General features: G+C 41.8%; 1 protein-coding gene across 7 annotated transcripts in view; it reads right to left on the minus strand.

Annotated features, from left to right (window-relative positions):
• KIF13A (kinesin family member 13A) overlaps positions 1–17,195 on the minus strand; it is a 167,369-nt gene extending 150,174 nt beyond the window's left edge. For 4 of the 7 annotated variants that reach the window (XM_075270888.1, XM_075270890.1, XM_075270886.1 and 1 more), the window contains exons 1-2: positions 16,824–17,193; positions 15,820–15,916 (exon numbers count right to left, since the gene is read on the minus strand). In XM_075270888.1, coding sequence (XP_075126989.1) covers positions 15,820–15,916; positions 16,824–16,878 — 152 coding nt within the window. In that variant the 5' untranslated portion in view covers positions 16,879–17,193. Of the gene's footprint in view, positions 1–15,819; positions 15,917–16,823 lie in introns of all 7 variants that reach the window. The other 3 variants (XM_075270884.1, XM_075270885.1, XM_075270891.1) reach the window with 3 other exon arrangements.
• Between the last annotated feature and the right edge of the window lie 670 nt (positions 17,196–17,865).

A 17,865-nucleotide genomic window follows, 5' to 3' on the forward strand; every position in this document is an offset into this window, starting at 1 on the left:
TGTGTGAGGGAACCACTGCAGCCAATCACAGTTGGCTGAAGAAGTCACCTGGTACAAAGAGCTCAAGGACCTGTAAACTGAGGAGCAGAACTTCCATCGCTGTAAATAGAGGCCCAGGAGAGGTGAATAATGGTCTTTGTAGGTTTATGGGCCCCTTAGCAGAACTATTAAGTAATTTAAAAACAAATACAAGTGTTTTCAACAGGTAGTGGCAGAGATTTATCTCCTGAAAGAACAAAAGATCAGGAATGCTGAAACCCAAACTGATCTTTGTTTCCACCAACATCTGCCATCGGGGGATAATCAAGACACCCCTATAAACATTAGACGGTTGGCTTGTCCTACTAGGTACAACTTACATCTAGTATAGATAGGCAGGCATCTTTATCCTTTCAACTGAAAATACATCCTAATTCCTAAACTGAGAATGTGAGTATATGACAAACAATGTCAGAAGCGATAAAGGCTTTCTAAAGTGTATGGGTATCTTGTGAAAAGATAGGCATTTGCAGAAAACCATGATATGATACATATACCGATAGTAAAGCAGTGAAACTGTAGGATACATCTAATCCTTTACTCTGATTACTATAGTTAGAATGGTTAGATCTTTTCTTCTCCGCACACTCATGACAGCACAACATCAAAGTTCATCACTTTGCCAAGCCTAAAATAATGATCGATTTCACAAACCCTCTGAGTCACCTGGCAATTTACAGATAGACGCTCATTTGTATTAGCATCTAGGACCAGATGCTGCTTTAAAGGGAACCTGTCCCCATGAATATGCTGTGTGATCTGCAGACAACATATTATAGAGCAAGAGCAGGAAACTTGTGAAAAAATTACTCAGTCTAATGTGTCTTTTATTCATTTATTTCTCTGTTCTTTCTATCCTAACGATTGACAGCTACCTCTGTATGCACAGAGAAAGGAGGTTGGCAAAACTAATTTCCGACAAAACTATATGTCTATTTGTTCATCTCCTCCCTCCTGTTCTGTAACATGATGTCTGCAGATTAGACAGCAATTTCATGGTGAGAAGATCCCTTTAAGTGAACTTTGCAGACATTACGTAACTGAGAATAAATAGACTTTTACATAGTGGCCATGGTAAACAGCTTGCAAAACTGTGTAACCAGGAACCATCAATTTCAATAGCACCCCAATGTGCAGTAAGACTTCATGATGGCACACAGCATAGAAATAATATCAATATACTGGTTATACATACATGTAATTAGCAATTATGTATTAATATATTCTAAGCAACTAAAACTACCCATCCCCCCCATTAGTGGCCACAAACATGCACATCAACATTTACAGAAACCTATTGATACGCTATAAATGGCATAATTCTTCAGCTGCCGTATGTATGGAAGTATTTTAGGGGACAATATCAGAATGCTTATCGCAGCTCACCACCCCATGCTGGATTCACCACCAAGCTTCCTAGACCAACAGCGTCTTCCTCAAGAGCCCCTTGTTTTGAACATTTCTTAACTATTTCACAAATGAAATAAAGACATGGACATCAGAAGACAACTGGCATGACCCATTTCACCTCTATCAAAACAGTAAAAATCTTCTAACATGTATGACCAACTTTCGATATATACTGGGCCTCTCTTGGCAAAGGTTAGTAGTAAGTGTTTTGTAGCACATGCAGGCCATGTGTTGCATCTATAGAACATGCATTCAGTCAAGAGGCCTGCAAAGTGATCAAGCAATATTACACGTATCATCAAAGTATTCGATTTTACCAGAAAACGCTTCAATATTTTATTAAAGGGGATTTGATGGCTTGTCCACATGACAGCGTGTCAGAGTCAGTGCTTCAAAACAAAATTCCATTAACTTCAATGGGTTCTGTCTTGAAATCAATGTGTTACGCGCGTTAAACGGAACCCATTGAAGTCAATGGGATTCTGTTTTGAAGCACTGACTCTGACACGCGTTTACATGTCAGAATGAGCACCACGTTACATCATGGGAACGAGTCCTTAGACTTGTGGGGCCCTGCACATCAGTTGAACCAGCACTGTTTATTCGCCATACTTTTAGTAGCAGCGGTTATAAGTATTGCAATAGTCTTCCAAAGACTTACTGTAAATGGGATACCATTGCTGTAATGATAACTGCTAAAAGCAGCTGATACGTGAGGTCTAGACAGTCACAATCAGTTTAAAATTCATGACTCGCCCCTCCATTTTTACTATAGTGCCTTCCCATATTTCCCCCATGTTGCTTTTGGGTGTTGATACCTTTTATCCCTCTACTCTATTGCCTCCAGCTGTTTAACAGTTTTCGTGTTTTATACATGTATTGTTCTATGTTTTTGTATTTATACTAAGGGTCCATTCACACAGCAGAAAATGGCCCTTTATTTGGCGGTGAATTTTCAGTGCTCTAGCGGGGAAAAAAAGCTAGCAGAACCCATTGAAATCAATGGGAGGCTTTTTTTCAGCGTGGAAAATTCAGCGCCAAATAAAGCGCCATTTTCCTCTGTGTGAATGGACCCTAAGTTGGCATTTAAATTAGCATTTGCTGCCCACCCAGGGGTTTCAGTCCTAATCCCTGGAGAAACTGGACAGGGGACAGCTTGCCGGCAGTCAGTTTTAAAACCCATTCATTTGAATGGGTTTTTAAAGCAAACCGCCCGTGTCCGTATGCAGCTTCTCTATGGGGAAACAATTTTTTTTGCAAGGACACAAAGTCGGACATGCAGAACTTTGTATCCAGTTTCTCCGGGCAATAGAACGGAAACCCCTGGGTGGACAGCAGACGATCGTGTAAGCCCTTCCCCCCTCCCCCCCCCCCTTCTTGCTTGATATATTTTCTGTGATTACAATACTTCAATAAATAGTTTGAAACTAAAATTGATAGACCACCAGGTTTAAAAAGTGGAAAACACCTTTAATTAATTAATTAATTTAATTAATAAATAGCCATTTACTAAAGCTGGTTTCACATAGTCATATTCAGCCCTGTAAACACGGGCCGTGTATCAGCTGCATTCATAGCACAGCTTTGCTGAACTAAACTCAGCACCTAATACACTCACCGGCCACTTTATTAGGTACACCATGCTAGTAACGGGTTGGACCCCCTTTTGCCTTCAGAACTGCCTCAATTCTTCGTGGCATAGATTCAACAAGGTGCTGGAAGCATTCCTCAGAGATTTTGGTCCATATTGACATGATGGCATCACACAGTTGCCGCAGATTTGTCGGCTGCACATCCATGATGCGAATCTCCCGTTCCACCACATCCCAAAGATGCTCTATTGGATTGAGATCTGGTGACTGTGGAGGCCATTGGAGTACAGTGAACTCATTGTCATGTTCAAGAAACCAGTCTGAGATGATTCCAGCTTTATGACATGGCGCATTATCCTGCTGAAAGTAGCCATCAGATGTTGGGTACATTGTGGTCATAAAGGGATGGACATGGTCAGCAACAATACTCAGGTAGGCTTTGGCGTTGCAACGATGCTCAATTGGTACCAAGGGGCCCAAAGAGTGCCAAGAAAATATTCCCCACACCATGACACCACCACCACCAGCCTGAACCGTTGATACAAGGCAGGATGGATCCATGCTTTCATGTTGTTGACGCCAAATTCTGACCCTACCATCCGAATGTCGCAGCAGAAATCGAGACTCATCAGACCAGGCAACGTTTTTCCAATCTTCAATTGTCCAATTTCGATGAGCTTGTGCAAATTGTAGCCTCAGTTTCCTGTTCTTAGCTGAAAGGAGTGGCACCCGGTGTGGTCTTCTGCTGCTGTAGCCCATCTGCCTCAAAGTTCGATGTACTGTGCGTTCAGAGATGCTCTTCTGGCTACCTTGGTTGTAACGGGTGGCTATTTGAGTCACTGTTGCCTTTCTATCAGCTCGAACCGGTCTAGCCATTCTCCTCTGACCTCTGGCATCAACAACGCATTTCCGCCCACAGAACTGCCGCTCACTGGATGTTTTTTCTTTTTCGGACCATTCTCTGTAAACCCTAGAGATGGTTGTGCGTGAAAATCCCAGTAGATCAGCAGTTTCTGAAATACTCAGACCAGCCCTTCTGGCACCAACAACCATGCCACGTTCAAAGGCACTCAAATCACCTTTCTTCCCCATACTGATGCTCGGTTTGAACTGCAGGAGATTGTCTTGACCATGTCTACATGCCTAAATGCACTGAGTTGCCGCCATGTGATTGGCTGATTAGAAATTAAGTGTTAACGAGCAGTTGGACAGGTGTACCTAATAAAGTGGCCGGTGAGTGTATAATGATATTATATAATATGGAATAACGTGCTGGCCATGTAAAACCAGTTTAACATTAGATAGGAATAGTTTCTTGAAGAATACAAATGTTCCAAGTTAGAAACACATAAAATTCTTTACAAAACCAAAAAAAAAATTTAAAGCAAACAAAGACATGTGGTACACAACAGATTACAAAAAGCAGAGCGGACTTTGGACCATGCAAGGATTGGCAGCCGGCTGATCTGTAACAGCTGCTAAGCAGACACATTGCTGGTGGTCAGATGTTATTAGTGGGAGGCCGAGTTTCATTGCTGTTTGATCCAATGACAATAGAACATAGGGGGATTTATGGGGAGAATTTTTCAAAGTCAGCATTGCTAAAGTCTACAACAAATTTATCAAGTACAATCCAGTGTTTGATAAATATTTTTAAAGGGAGTCTGTCAGCAGGAAAAACTGAATGAAACTAATGTCAGTACCTTGTACCAAAGACAGCTGGTTTATAATGCATTGCAGCTCCATTTTCATGAAAAACACTATTTTATTATTATGCAAATTAGCTGAAAAGGGTTTTAGGGGCATTTCTTCTCCTTCCAAGGTTTCACTCTCAGCTGTAGATGGGGGGTGGGCTATGGGCGATTATCTAGAACACAGAGAGAAGTCACTGCAGAAGAAACAGCCCAAAAGCCCCTTTCAGCTAATTTGCATGAGAAGAAAACAATTATTTTTATGAAAATGGTGCTGCAATGCAAAATTAGCCAGATGTCTTTGGAAAGTATAGTGTAAGGGAATTGCTAGGACCGCAATTCCCCAGTAACTGTTTGAACCCTGGGGCGGGACACAACAGACAGTGAGCCCTAAGCTGAAGCCCCCAACTTTCCCTTCCTATTGCCAGGCCCTATCCTACGTAATAGGCGGCAACCACAAAGACAGTCCCTTCCTGTATAGGTGAGACACAAAACGCAGACAAGACGGACAACAAAAAAGAGAGGTCAGCTAGCCAAGGGTCAGTAACAGTCGAACAATGCAGTGCCAAATCGGAGTCCAGAGAATAGTCAGTGAGGAAAGCCAAAGGTCAAGGATAAGAAAGAAAGCAAAATAGTGACAGTACGGAGCGAGTATGCCCAAGGCAATAGCAAGCATAGGTGTGAATGAGAGCCAAGGTTAAATAGGGAGGAAGAACCCGCCCCTGGAGTTGACAGGAAGGCAGGCTGTCAATCACAGGGCAAGGCCAGATTAACCATTAGAGAAGCAGAGACAAACAAGGGCAGAAGACGGGTATGGTGCAAATACAATCACAGCAGTAGAGTCGTGTTCACACAGTGCGACCAAAAACTTTAAGCCATGAACCAAATTGCACACGCCTCCTGCGCCGCAGCACACGAGCAGAGGGCGGTGCAGAGACCCGAACAGGCAGAGATGTTACATATAGAAGCAGCCCTACAAGGTAATACCAATTTTCCAGCTGACAGACTCCCTTTAAGTTTAATACTTCTATACCAAGAACCTTCTTTCTGCAACATCCCATACTTAGGGAGACTGTAACATTTTTTAAGTTTTTAAAGTTTTATTTAATAAATCTTACATACATCAGATCAGCAGGCTAACTATAGATAGCTTTCCACCCATATTTCAAAAGTGGAGCAAATAGTGGATTGGTGTGAAATATTACAAAAATTTTGTGTAACGGAGTCTATTTTATGACTTTTTGATGTCAGTATTCTGGCATGTAGGTTTTGATAAATTTCCCCCACAGAGTGAGAGATAAAGCTACTTTGTCACTGATGCAGTCTTGCATGTTGGAAACCTAAGTATTTACAGATATAATACATATACAGCACATTTCAAATATGCAATATACCAAAAACTACATCACAGTTCACACACTCAAGTGCAGGTTTATTTCAAACGAAGTCTATTGGAGGAAAATGCTATATTTGGTTCAAAAACAACATACGCAAAAACATAACGGGCCGCATTTTTTTATCCTCTGTATTGGGGACCATTTCCTTACTGAAATACAACAAACAGACCGGATACCCAGAAGGCTGTCTGACAATATGCACTCCCACTGCAGTGTACGGCACATTCAATAAGTTCAAGCTTCATTACCTAATATATTGATGCAGATGCAAGTATTTCCATATCATATCACGAGAATGTGGCACCACTTTATAATTGTGGGGGTCCAACCTTTAAGACCTCTATCAATCCCAAGAATGAAGGGGTCTCCCTAGCCACCTTTTATGCAGGGATCTGAAACATAATGCTTTTTCCAAATTGCTATGATGTTGTTAAGGGAATATTAATAATTAATCATTGGTCACTAAAGGAACCAGTATAACAGTGTGTGTATATATATATATTTATAGCAAAGCATATATATGAGTATATGAGGCACTCTAGTGCTAACCATAGATGGGTCTACCAAATATGATGATCATACTGTATATTAGAGGCCAGTTTGATCATAACAGCTAGAAACTGGTCCACCTCCATTTTTTTTTTAACTGTGATCCACCTCCATCTTTAATAGTTGCCAGATAATGTGGAAGCTGACTGCACATAGGAAAGTCAGCATTTACTAATGTAAAACAATCATAGGTAAGCCCTATGCAATGTATACATGTATTATACATGGCAAGCAGAGGCTGAAATAGCTGTTACAACACATTAGTTAATCTGGTAATCAAGGAGGGAAGCCACAAAGAAGTGATATCTACACAACTGATCTCTATAGGGGTAGTACTGTGTGTACAAGACTATGGCTGGGTCTTTCTACCACAACAGTAACAGGTGCCATAAATGGTTCCTATGCCCTATTAACAGTGCTGGGACTGTAGTACAGTGAATTTTAATCTCCCCAACACAGATTTATTCCTCTAGCTTATAAGGACAAGATTTGGAAAATAAAGCCATTACTCCCCAGGTAGAGAAGAGTTATAACAAATATGATCACAAAACATGCATGTACATTAAGTACTTTTTTAACTCATGTACCAAGTTTTAAAATGGTGTCCTGCTTCTTTTTTATTGTTTAGATAGGTGGGGGAGACGGAAAAAAAATTCATACTCACCTCTCCCCAATGTCTCCCAGCATCCAGTCTTCTCAGTCCAGTGTTGATGTATGGCGGAAGTCCCAGTCACATGTGACTGTTGAGGTCAATCAGCGGCCTCAACGAAGGGCATATGATGTCACAACTTGTGACATCACGGGTCTCTTTGTGAGGCCTGCTGATGTTCACAATGTAGAAAAAACGTGGGTGGGTTTATACATTTTGCTGCAGTTCTTTTTGAGTCAAATTTAAAAGTGGTTTGAAAAGCAGTGGGAAATACGAAGGAAATATTTTTCCCTTCTTGTTGTGTTGCCCAGTTTCAGCAAATAAATGTTCTTGCAATTTTTCAATATACTTTTTGTATCAATTCCTGACAGTTTTTTAGATCTCTGCTTGCTGTCATTTATTGGTTACTTCCAGAGGTGCACAGCTTGTTACAGTCACAGCACAGTAATCCGACAACTGTCTTGTAACAAGCCATGCAACTCTTTGTCCATCACATGACTGATTTGTATTCACTGAAGATAAAGAATGACAACAAACAGAGATCTAGAATACAGTGAAGAAATGGTATACAAAGAAAATTGGAAAATTGCGCAACTTTTCGTTATATAAAAAGTAACATTTGTTTGCTGAAACTGGACAACTGCTTTAAAAGGTACTTGAGTTTTCGATGAAACTTACAAATCATGCAGTGTCTTCCTGGGGTATCACTCTGTTGATGTCTGACTCTTCAAAAGTGTTTTTTTTTTTTTCTGCCGCTAATCGCCCCATTTTGCTTAAACCTTTACATGCAGTTCACACAGAGCTATGAGCAGGTATATATATAGTGTGGACCTCTATTGTCTATTTATTCTGTATTTTATATGTGCAATGTATCTACTAAATAATGTCTCTGGTCCTACACAAGCATAATCTTTTCCCAAGCACCTCTCTCCGAATCCTTATACTGTACCAGGAGTTAGCTAATTTCGATGTCTTTTCCCTGCTATCTGCGATCACAGACAGAGACCTCTACACTGATAAACATATCTCACTATGTCCAGTGAAGAGACTCCAGTAGATACAGAGAGCAGTGCACAGATCTGAGGGCACAGAAGTGCCTTTGCACAGATTATGTTTGTGAAGGAGCTGCTGTATCTCCTACCTATTTCTTACATCCCCATCTCAGTAGCTTCTGGGCTAAGGACATATTTTACTTAGTAACAGGTAGTGGACGGCAGATTTAAAAGATAGGAGCACTGTGGGGTGGAAAGCATGTGGGGATTTTTTCAATTATGTCCAGGATGGGATATTTTATGAATTGAGCATAAGTTGTGTGAAAAGTTACTGGCCATTTAAGTCATGGTTTTCCTCATTTACATATAGACCATTATGTTGGGATGTCTTTGTCCCTGAAAAATAAGTGCTACCAGCTAATCTGATCACAAATGTTTATGAAGGATTCAATAGAAGTTGGTGTCTGGCAAACAAATATTTGTGTATGTCCAGTTTGAGTGAATAACTTTTAGGTCAGAACCTCACGTTGAGAAAATGCAGAGTTTAGGCTGCGGTGGAAAAGCCGCGGCAAAAAACCCCACTGCATTTTACATTACCTGTAAAGTGGCCAATCCAATCCACACATTGCCAAAAAAAACAGCAGCGAAAATGCTGCGTTTTTGTAAATCGGAGGCTGTTAATTATACCTACAGAAATGCTAGAGTTTTCCGAAAAGAGACAGAAAGTTCACAGAGGAAAACTGTGCAGACTTTCTGCGAAAAACGCTGTGGAAAAAACCATGGTGAGTTCCCATTGTGGTCTTTTCCACAGTGTTTTTTGGCTGCGGGCTGCTACATGGGGCATTATCCTTAATCACACTCAATGCAAGAAATGTAAGTGCTTGCTTGCATTTAAAGGGGAATGCTTTTTGACAACACAATAATATTTTTACACTAGAGATATTAATTCAGGAATTAATTTGTTAAAGGGGTTGGCCACTTTAATGAGTAACCTAAACTGTGAACAGTGACCAGTCAGGGTCTGTGACAACGGATGAGATAGGCCATATGGTATTTATACCTACAGTGTCCTGCAGTAATCTATACTCTTAATGTACATTATTGTGTCTTACCAGGTCACACTTAAAGTCTCAAGTTTCAACGTGTAAATAAAATATAGCTGTTCTTTTTAAAACCAATGAGAAGATGAAATGGTGAGACTTGTAAGCTACACATATGGTGTCTTCAGTATTGGCAAAAAAGGTTGCTATATGTACCTAAACAAGGAGAATTTGTGATGGATTTATAAGAGATTACATTAATGTCAATGCAGAAATATAGCAGCATATGCAGTTGCTTTCAGTCCTAATCCACATATATTTATGCAAACTTCTGGTATGCTAACCAGTGAAAGTACACATAGCAGGTGAATGAGATTAACAGATTAAACAGGTCTGTAACAAAGATGCTCAACCCCATTCACAGGATCCATAAACTGCCTATTTTCATGAAGGTTTATTAGGCCCACATTCTATGAAATATAATTTGTATTCGTAACAAGGAAGAGTTTGTGGAACTGACTTTAAGGCCGAGGCCCCATGGGACGTAAACACCGCAATTTGCCCGCGGCGGAAACGCTGCGGGAAAAATCGCTGCATTTTACAGTGCAAGCAAAGGGGATGGGATTCATGTGAATCCCATGACCGCTTTTCGGAAAAAAACGCAGTGCGGACACGCTGCAGTTTGCAAAGCCATTGCAGCTTTGCAAATTGCAGCATGTCAATTATATCTACGGAAACGCCAGCGGCTTTCCCGTAGATATAATATTAAGAGAAAGTCTGCAGAGGAAAACTCTGTGAACTTTCTCTTAAAAGCGCTGCGGAAAGAACCGCAATGCGTTCACGCAGCCTTAGGTTAAGGCTAAGGCCCCACATTGCGGAAACGAAGCTTCTTTTTTCGCAGATTTTGTTGCGTTTTTTTGAACCCAAGTCAGGAATGGCTTCAAAAAGATGGGAAATACATAGGAAGTTCTTATACTTTCCGCAACGTGGGGCCTCAGCCTTAAGGCTTCACATTGCAGAAACGCAGCATTTTTGGTTGCTGAAGAAATTCAGCAAAAAAAAAAAAAAGGCGTTTTATACTGCCCACAAAGCGAATGAAATACCGCTTAATCTACAATGCATGAAAAAACCGGTGCAGAAAAGCTGCATTTGAAAAAAAAATATGTTTTTGAATAATGCAGCAAATCAATTTTATCTGCGGAAATGCTTGCACTTTCCCTATAACGAGAAGAAACCACAGAGAAAAATGCAGCAAAAACATAATGTAAAACACTGCGGGAAAAAAGTAATGTGGTTCACAACATGAATAGTACTTTTCTCTGTTTTACCTGTGTAATAGGATACAAGGATTTGCTGGAGTATACCTTGGGCAGATGCCACTGTATACACACACAATGGCATCACCTGCCTATAAGGTCCCATGATAAAAATATTCATACTGCACTGTATACATTTTTTAATGAATGTCTGTATGAAATAGCCCCACAGACTGAAAAAAAGAAGGTATGGTACAATTCTAGCTCCCTCAGGTAAATGGGGAACCATGGAGAAGATTGATGTATGTGGCAAAACCTTTCCTGGTGCTAACAGAAGCTGCAAACACAGTGTGAAGTCAGCCCAATACAGAGACCGGAATGGGGAACGGACTGGGAATCCACAGCAGTGATGTCAGACATACGAAGCATGATCTATCGCCCTTATTCAACAAGAGAAGATGGATAGATTGCAATATCTGCGGTAACAGGAACTATTTGCCTGTCTATAGTAATGAGGCTGAGCAGTGGTGTGTGAAATATTGTCCTTATATAAAGTAAATAGGCACTGCAAGATACAAAGTTACAAGAATAACTGCTCTGGGAACACAAGACTGCAGGGGATCCCCAGAGAGTGACCTCGGAATATTTCCTTGGATGAAATCTGTTACTGCAGTGAATGATACGTGTATGGCAAAGCACTATGCAGCCACTGTCATTGATATAAGCAATGTCTGCCATATATTTCCAATGTCATCTGACTAGGGCTAAGTTTTTGCATTACTAGCACTTATAGGAAAACAGGTACAAGCTCAGCACGTACTTTGTTTGCAGTAAGTCAAATTTTCTATTCTGACAGATTCATTTTACTGAAAAAAAGTCATGTCCACGATGCAGCTCTATATCAACCAGAGGTTAAAAATATAATTACTCCAATATGGCTGACAAGACGTGATTCTAAGAAATGTTCCTAGGACTGTTTATGCTTATATCGCCAGCTATTCGACAGAGATGGTGGCAAATGTAACAGTTTATGTAGACATGTTTAACTTCTGACAAACAGAAACTTGCACACTTCCATAAAGCGAGTGGCAGTGGGACTGTGGCAATGCCGATATCAGCTCTAATAACAATGGAGCTGTACATTATACTGGGTTGTAAGTACATATATCCAGGGTTTACATATAAAGCAAACACATGGGATAAACAGTTATCACAACCAAAGAGGAAAAAAGTTACAGAGTGTGAGATCCTGAGCTCAAGATCCTGACCTATAGATGTCCCAAATACAGTCATCTCTGTACAATGCATCCATTCCCGGCTCCAAAGCCTCCGGTAGTGATCTATTTTTACAGTCTGGTGCACTGGTATTTTGGCTGCTCTCCAACAGGCTTACTTTAAGGGAATTTACAGTTATCTGCTGGACGTCTCAGGTGCTGGTAACATACTCTAAGCAGAGAATGCACTAGACATCCAACTATTAAACTCTGATGTGTATACCACACTTGCCAAAGGAATCTACAGCACACATGACTTTTATCGGAGATGTCTGCAAGAAGGCGTGCTTCTAGGTCTGGTCTTCATTTATTTAGGGTAGGTCTTAGTGAGGAAATGCTATCGGAACAAATAAACTGTAATCCACACAACAGAGGGTGTTCTTATTCCTGCATCCTGATCCAGTTAGGAATATTTACATGTTTCATAACAAACAGCGATGTACTCAGACTGACAAGTCAGTAAGAAGCCTCAAAAGTAACTCATATATCCATTATAATAAAGCTATCCCCTATACACTGAATAACTCTAGGATTGGTGGAAGTATGGCTATTGAGACTTTCACCAAACACTAAGACCAGGGGTCCGCTCCCCTGCCTGAATGGAGCAGCAGGTTAAGCATAAGCACTACCACTCAATTCATTCTCTACCTGACTGCCAGAGATAGCTGAGTGCAGTGCATACATTTCCGCCAGTACCAAAGAACTGAATGGAGTAGCTGTACTTGTGTGACCAATTGCTCCACTCAGAAAGGGGTGCAAGAGACCCCCATTCTTGTAATTGTGGAAGTCCCAGCAGTCAGACCCCCACCAGTCAAACTTTAAATTTCAAGAATATCCTTAAAAGCTGTTATCTATAGACTCAAGCAAATTCTTGCTGTTTCACATAAATCGAGGCTGCGAATATCTGTTTTACCGAAACAGAAAAACATCTGACTTAATGGATTTGAACTTGGGCATGATTATTTCAGTTATTTCACATCCTGCCATCCTGTCTCACACTGCTATTGGCTAAAGGCTACTATTGGTTACTAAGGCTGAGTTCACACGGGGTATTTTGGCCAGGATTTTGAGGCAGAATCCGCCTCAAAATCCTGACCATAAAAACAGCTCCCATTGAAATCAATGGGAGCCGGTCGGTTCTTTTTCTCTGAGAGCAGTTTATTCCGGCTCCTGGAAAAAAGAAGCAACATGCTTATTCTTCAGGCGAAGACCTGAAGACACTCCCTCCCAACTAGGCCTATTCATTTGGGCCTAATTCGAAGCGGAGTACTGCGACAGGATGCCGATGCACTGCACCGCCATCCAGTCGTGGCTACCCGTTTTTTGGACCAGAATCTGAGGCGGCCTCCACATCAAATTCCAGTCCAAAATACCCCGTGTGAACCCGGCCTCAGGCTAAGTTCATACTTGAAACCAGATTGCATTCAGGGAATCAATACCTAAATCCGCTTGAAAAATGCAGAGAGAAAAGTCCTGTTTTTTAAGTGGATTGGGTTTCCATTTTTCAACTTCCCAAGCAGACGCAAACCTGAACACAGGTGTGAACCTAGTGTAACTGTACACTGTCCAATCAGGATTGCTAATATGTGAATAACCAAAACCAAAATTCTGTGTCATGGTGTTGAATGTAAAACGGGGTGGAGTGTCCTAAGAATCTTTCATTAAAAATGATTGAGATAAAATATCCAATAAATCACGATTCTGATTTGGCTCATAATCACCCAGTTTACACAATCCTTTACTTAACTACAGTTAGAAGAGACACATTTTTACTACAGCAGTAAAGCAGAAGTTTTCACTTTAATGGCTGCATGCCAATAAAACAAAAAGTAATGTGTTACTCATTATGGCAATTAAAAATTGCATGTAGATCTTATGTAAAAAAAAAATAAAAAAAAAATAAAAAGCACTATGTAAACTCAGCTTTAGGCCAGGGACCCACACGGCGCAAATGCCGCAATTTGCACCGCGGCACAAACGCTGCAGAAAAAAAACTGCAGCGTTTTACAGCCAGAGCAAGGTGGATGGAATTCTAGTGAATCCCAGGCCCATGTTGTGGCAAAAACCACAGTGCGGAAATATGGCAATTTCCAAAAGTTTTGCAGTTTTGGCAATAGCAGCATGTCAATTACACATACAGAAATGCCAGCGGTTTCCCCATAGGTACAACTGAAGCAGAAAGTCTGCAAAGGAAACCTCTGCAAACTTTCTGTCTAAAGCGCTGTGGGAAGATACGCAATACTTCAATTTGCACATAGGGTATGAAATGCCCTTTAACATGTATTGTACATTCTTTTGAGGCAGTTTTTCTGTGCAGAATCTACACAGAAAGCTCACAAGAGATCTACCATGTGTTAATTTGGCCTTACAGGTGACAGCTCCACTTCCTGTCTGTACTAAATGAATATGTAAGAGTCATATAATACAATATAAAAGATATCATATTACAATTAAATGATATTGACTTGCTGTGTAGGTATGAAATCAGTGTAGCACTTTATGCTGCAGATTTTCACTATAAAAGTTACCCTTTGGAATGCATAGGATAAATCTGTCAGCAAATCTATTTAAAAAAAATCCAAATATAACAAGTGCAGTTTCGGCAACAGATTTTTCATTGTCAATGGTAATATGTGTGGTCGTACTCTACAGCTTCTGTGCAGAACATTTTAGCCATTCATATAGTATGGGGATCTAAGTATATTCAGCCATTTTTGTGCTCTCATTTAGGGTATCGTAAAATTATTAATTTACATACCTTGAAGTTTCACAAATCTACTGATAAACTGAATTCACACTATTAAATGTTGTGCCCATTCAGATAAACAATGTACGGTAATGTAGGAATGCGATTTACAAGAGCGTTTGTGCTTTCCTTTTCCTAATTCAATCCATTATGGTCATAGCAATAATGGTGGCTGGATTAGGTTCTATTTCAGCAGGTCAGAAATGAAATGGTCCAATAGAACAAATTACTTTGCCCATTTATAGACTAAAGAAAAAGTTGTCATTATTGGAAGAAATGGAGGATGGGGCTGAATGATAGCCGTCTGATAACTGTTGCCAAAGCCTTCATCCTATAAATCTTAGGGGGCGTTCACACTACCATTGGATATTCATTCTGATAGTTAGTTAAAAAAATAAATGGACACCTATCAATACGGACATTAACGAATACCCACTGATGTTAATGTGTCCGGTTTTTTTTACGGATCCCTTGATACATTACCATCATTTAGTGTCCGTATTTATACTGTCTTTTTTTTAGTTTTTTGTTCTGCTTTCTGTAATAACATAAAACGCGTTAGCTATTGACATTAATGTTAAAAAAGAAACTATTAACATCTATCAGAAGTCTGTTATTTTGATTGGACACAAAAGTCCTGCACCCTGTGTTATGTCCGCCAAAATAACGGACATGTGGCATAATTGGTGAAAATGGACACTAAGACAAGAGACCGAATCCCATTGATACCAATGAGATTTTTAACGGATCTGTTAGTATCCTTTGTTAATATATTGTAATGGATGTTCACAACGGACACTACTAACGGTAATGTGAAGGGCCCCTAAGCCTACAATTTGTACATTCCTATACTCATTTCTGTATCAATTTGTGTCCATATTTTGAAAAGTCAATTTGGATTGGCACAATATCAAGCGTGGCTCATATATAAATAAATATAATATTAATGTGCTCATCAGATGGAGTGAACAATGGATATTTATATGCCTGACATCCTAGCATACAAAGTAGCGATACTAAGGTATAAAAACAAACAGAAAGAAAGAGACATATACAAGTGTATGGAGCGATAACCTAAAGATAGTCACAGAACCTGTTTCTCCCTCCTCAAACAGACAAATGATTTCCTCTGCTCTATTCTGCACCTGCAAGATTATTATAAGCCCAGGACAGAGGGGTGTTACCTGTTCTCTCCTCCTTGCTTGTTGTTGGCAGGTAGAGGATGCAGCACCGTCTGGTTTCCTTCCATCTCCACAATGCATTTTGTATTCAGATCCAGCTCTAAACCAAAGAATTGTTGGGCACATGGTTACAGATCCAAACCCCAGACCACTGACAATACAGCACTTCATGCCCTGCTTGCAATTCATCTTACTGCCAAGACGTCCCATGAGCGAAGCCAGTTCACTAACTTTCCCATAACCCATGATAGACAATAACCTACCCAGCTGAACATGATTCATGTGTATAGTATCTCCTGGCACTTCATAGCTACAGTAAACCAGGCACCGCCATTTCACTGCTGTAGACAGGCCTACAAGTACAATTGCTGACTATGAAAGGTTAAGGATGGGATTCATTCCATGGGAGTGCCAACTGTGACATCTAAAGTCGTGTGAAAGTCGCACACGCATGGGCACGGACACAACGGGGTTGACTCAATGTGCCCACAACAGTGGGCGTTTATAGAAGAGGGCCATCATGACTGGGGTAGGGGTGTCAAAGATAAAATTGTCCTATTCAAATATGACCATGATGGTTTGGGTTAAAACTCCACATCTTGGGCTCAGAGGGTGGTAAGGGGACGCTTGTGGATCAGTTATGACATTGGACAACCACTTGTCAGCATCTGGCCTGAAAGTATTGGTGTTCCCTCTAACAACTAAGACTTTATGGGGTGTCCACCATCATACAAGTCACCCATCACCCATAAACTTCTACACTACAGTGTTCCTAAAGGGTTAACTGTCCCACTAAACTTCCAAGAAGATTTTGGCTTCCCGCGGATTACAAGGGACACAAGGTTAAAGTTGTCTAGAAGTGATATTCTGCTAATGTTAAGCTGTTAGGACGGGTCCCATCTAGACGTCAGAGGGGTCCCCACTGCCCCCTGGCACTGCACGGGTTACTTTGTGCACTCCTGAAGAGTTTTGCGGCTCCCTCCCTGCTAGAAGCCTGTGCACATTACCTCTCCGGTTCATGGGCCGGACCCTGACGGCCACTTTCACCTTGCTATCCGACATTTTATCATCCGATCAGCCGCCCAGGAGGACAACGCATAAGGAGCCCCCTCCAGCAGCAGCAGCAGCAGCAGCACCGCCGCCCCGGGGCCACAGGAGCCGCCTCAGATCAAGTGTTTAGAGGAATCCCCAGAGCGCTGCTGCAGATGTCGCCTGGTTGTCGCAGGAAGAAGAACTCCCGGGGTAAGAAAGCCCATCCCGGTACCAAGCAGCGCCCTGTGTATCCTTATGTGTGGAGGAGGACAAATCCCAGCCCTGCGCCTGTCGCCATTATCATCTGTGTGCAGGCAGGAGCTGAGCCTAGTGCTGGCGCTGCTGCCAGGCCAGCCCCTCCCTCCCCTCCTCCTCCTTCTTTTCTTGGATTCAGGCTGGCTCACTTCTTACCAAGATATCGCCGTGCCACCTACAGGACACCAGGGATCAAGTCAGCTCTCACCATGGCGATTCTGCCGGAGCCCCGGGGATTTCTTCCGTCCTTCCTCCATGTATGGCCTTCTGGTGGCCGCTCAGTGTTGTGAGCCTGTGCTGCTGTGGGGAGAACTGGTCTGGGTTGTCACAGAGGTTAGTTGGGGTAAACTATAAAGATACCTGTTGGGGCAGATAAGTGCAGTGGGGCACACCTGGCCCTCACTATGGGCAGCTGAGCCAGGCTATAGAGTGTAAAGTGTGGCAGAATACTATATAGTACTAGCATCTGCCTGCGACTTCGTCTGCGGGTCAGTATTGGCGCTGAGCTGCGTACATGTAGGCAATTGGCGCTGGTTATGGTACACCGGGCCTAGGCCACGCCCCTCCCAAGGCAGGCCCCGCATCCACCTCCGCCCCCTCCCGCGGCAACCCCCGGCCCACCCTTAGCCTCAACACCCACCTCCAACTAATCCCCCTCACCCCTGCGGCTGCCCCCCGGCCTCCTGTGCCCCGGCACCCCCCCTCTTGCGTCCCCCACTCCCCCTTTCACCCCCCCTTCTACCACAGCATCCCCTCCCGCGG

Source organism: Leptodactylus fuscus, chromosome 4 (genome assembly GCF_031893055.1).
Source record: "Leptodactylus fuscus isolate aLepFus1 chromosome 4, aLepFus1.hap2, whole genome shotgun sequence".
Taxonomy (NCBI): Eukaryota; Metazoa; Chordata; class Amphibia; order Anura; family Leptodactylidae; genus Leptodactylus; species Leptodactylus fuscus.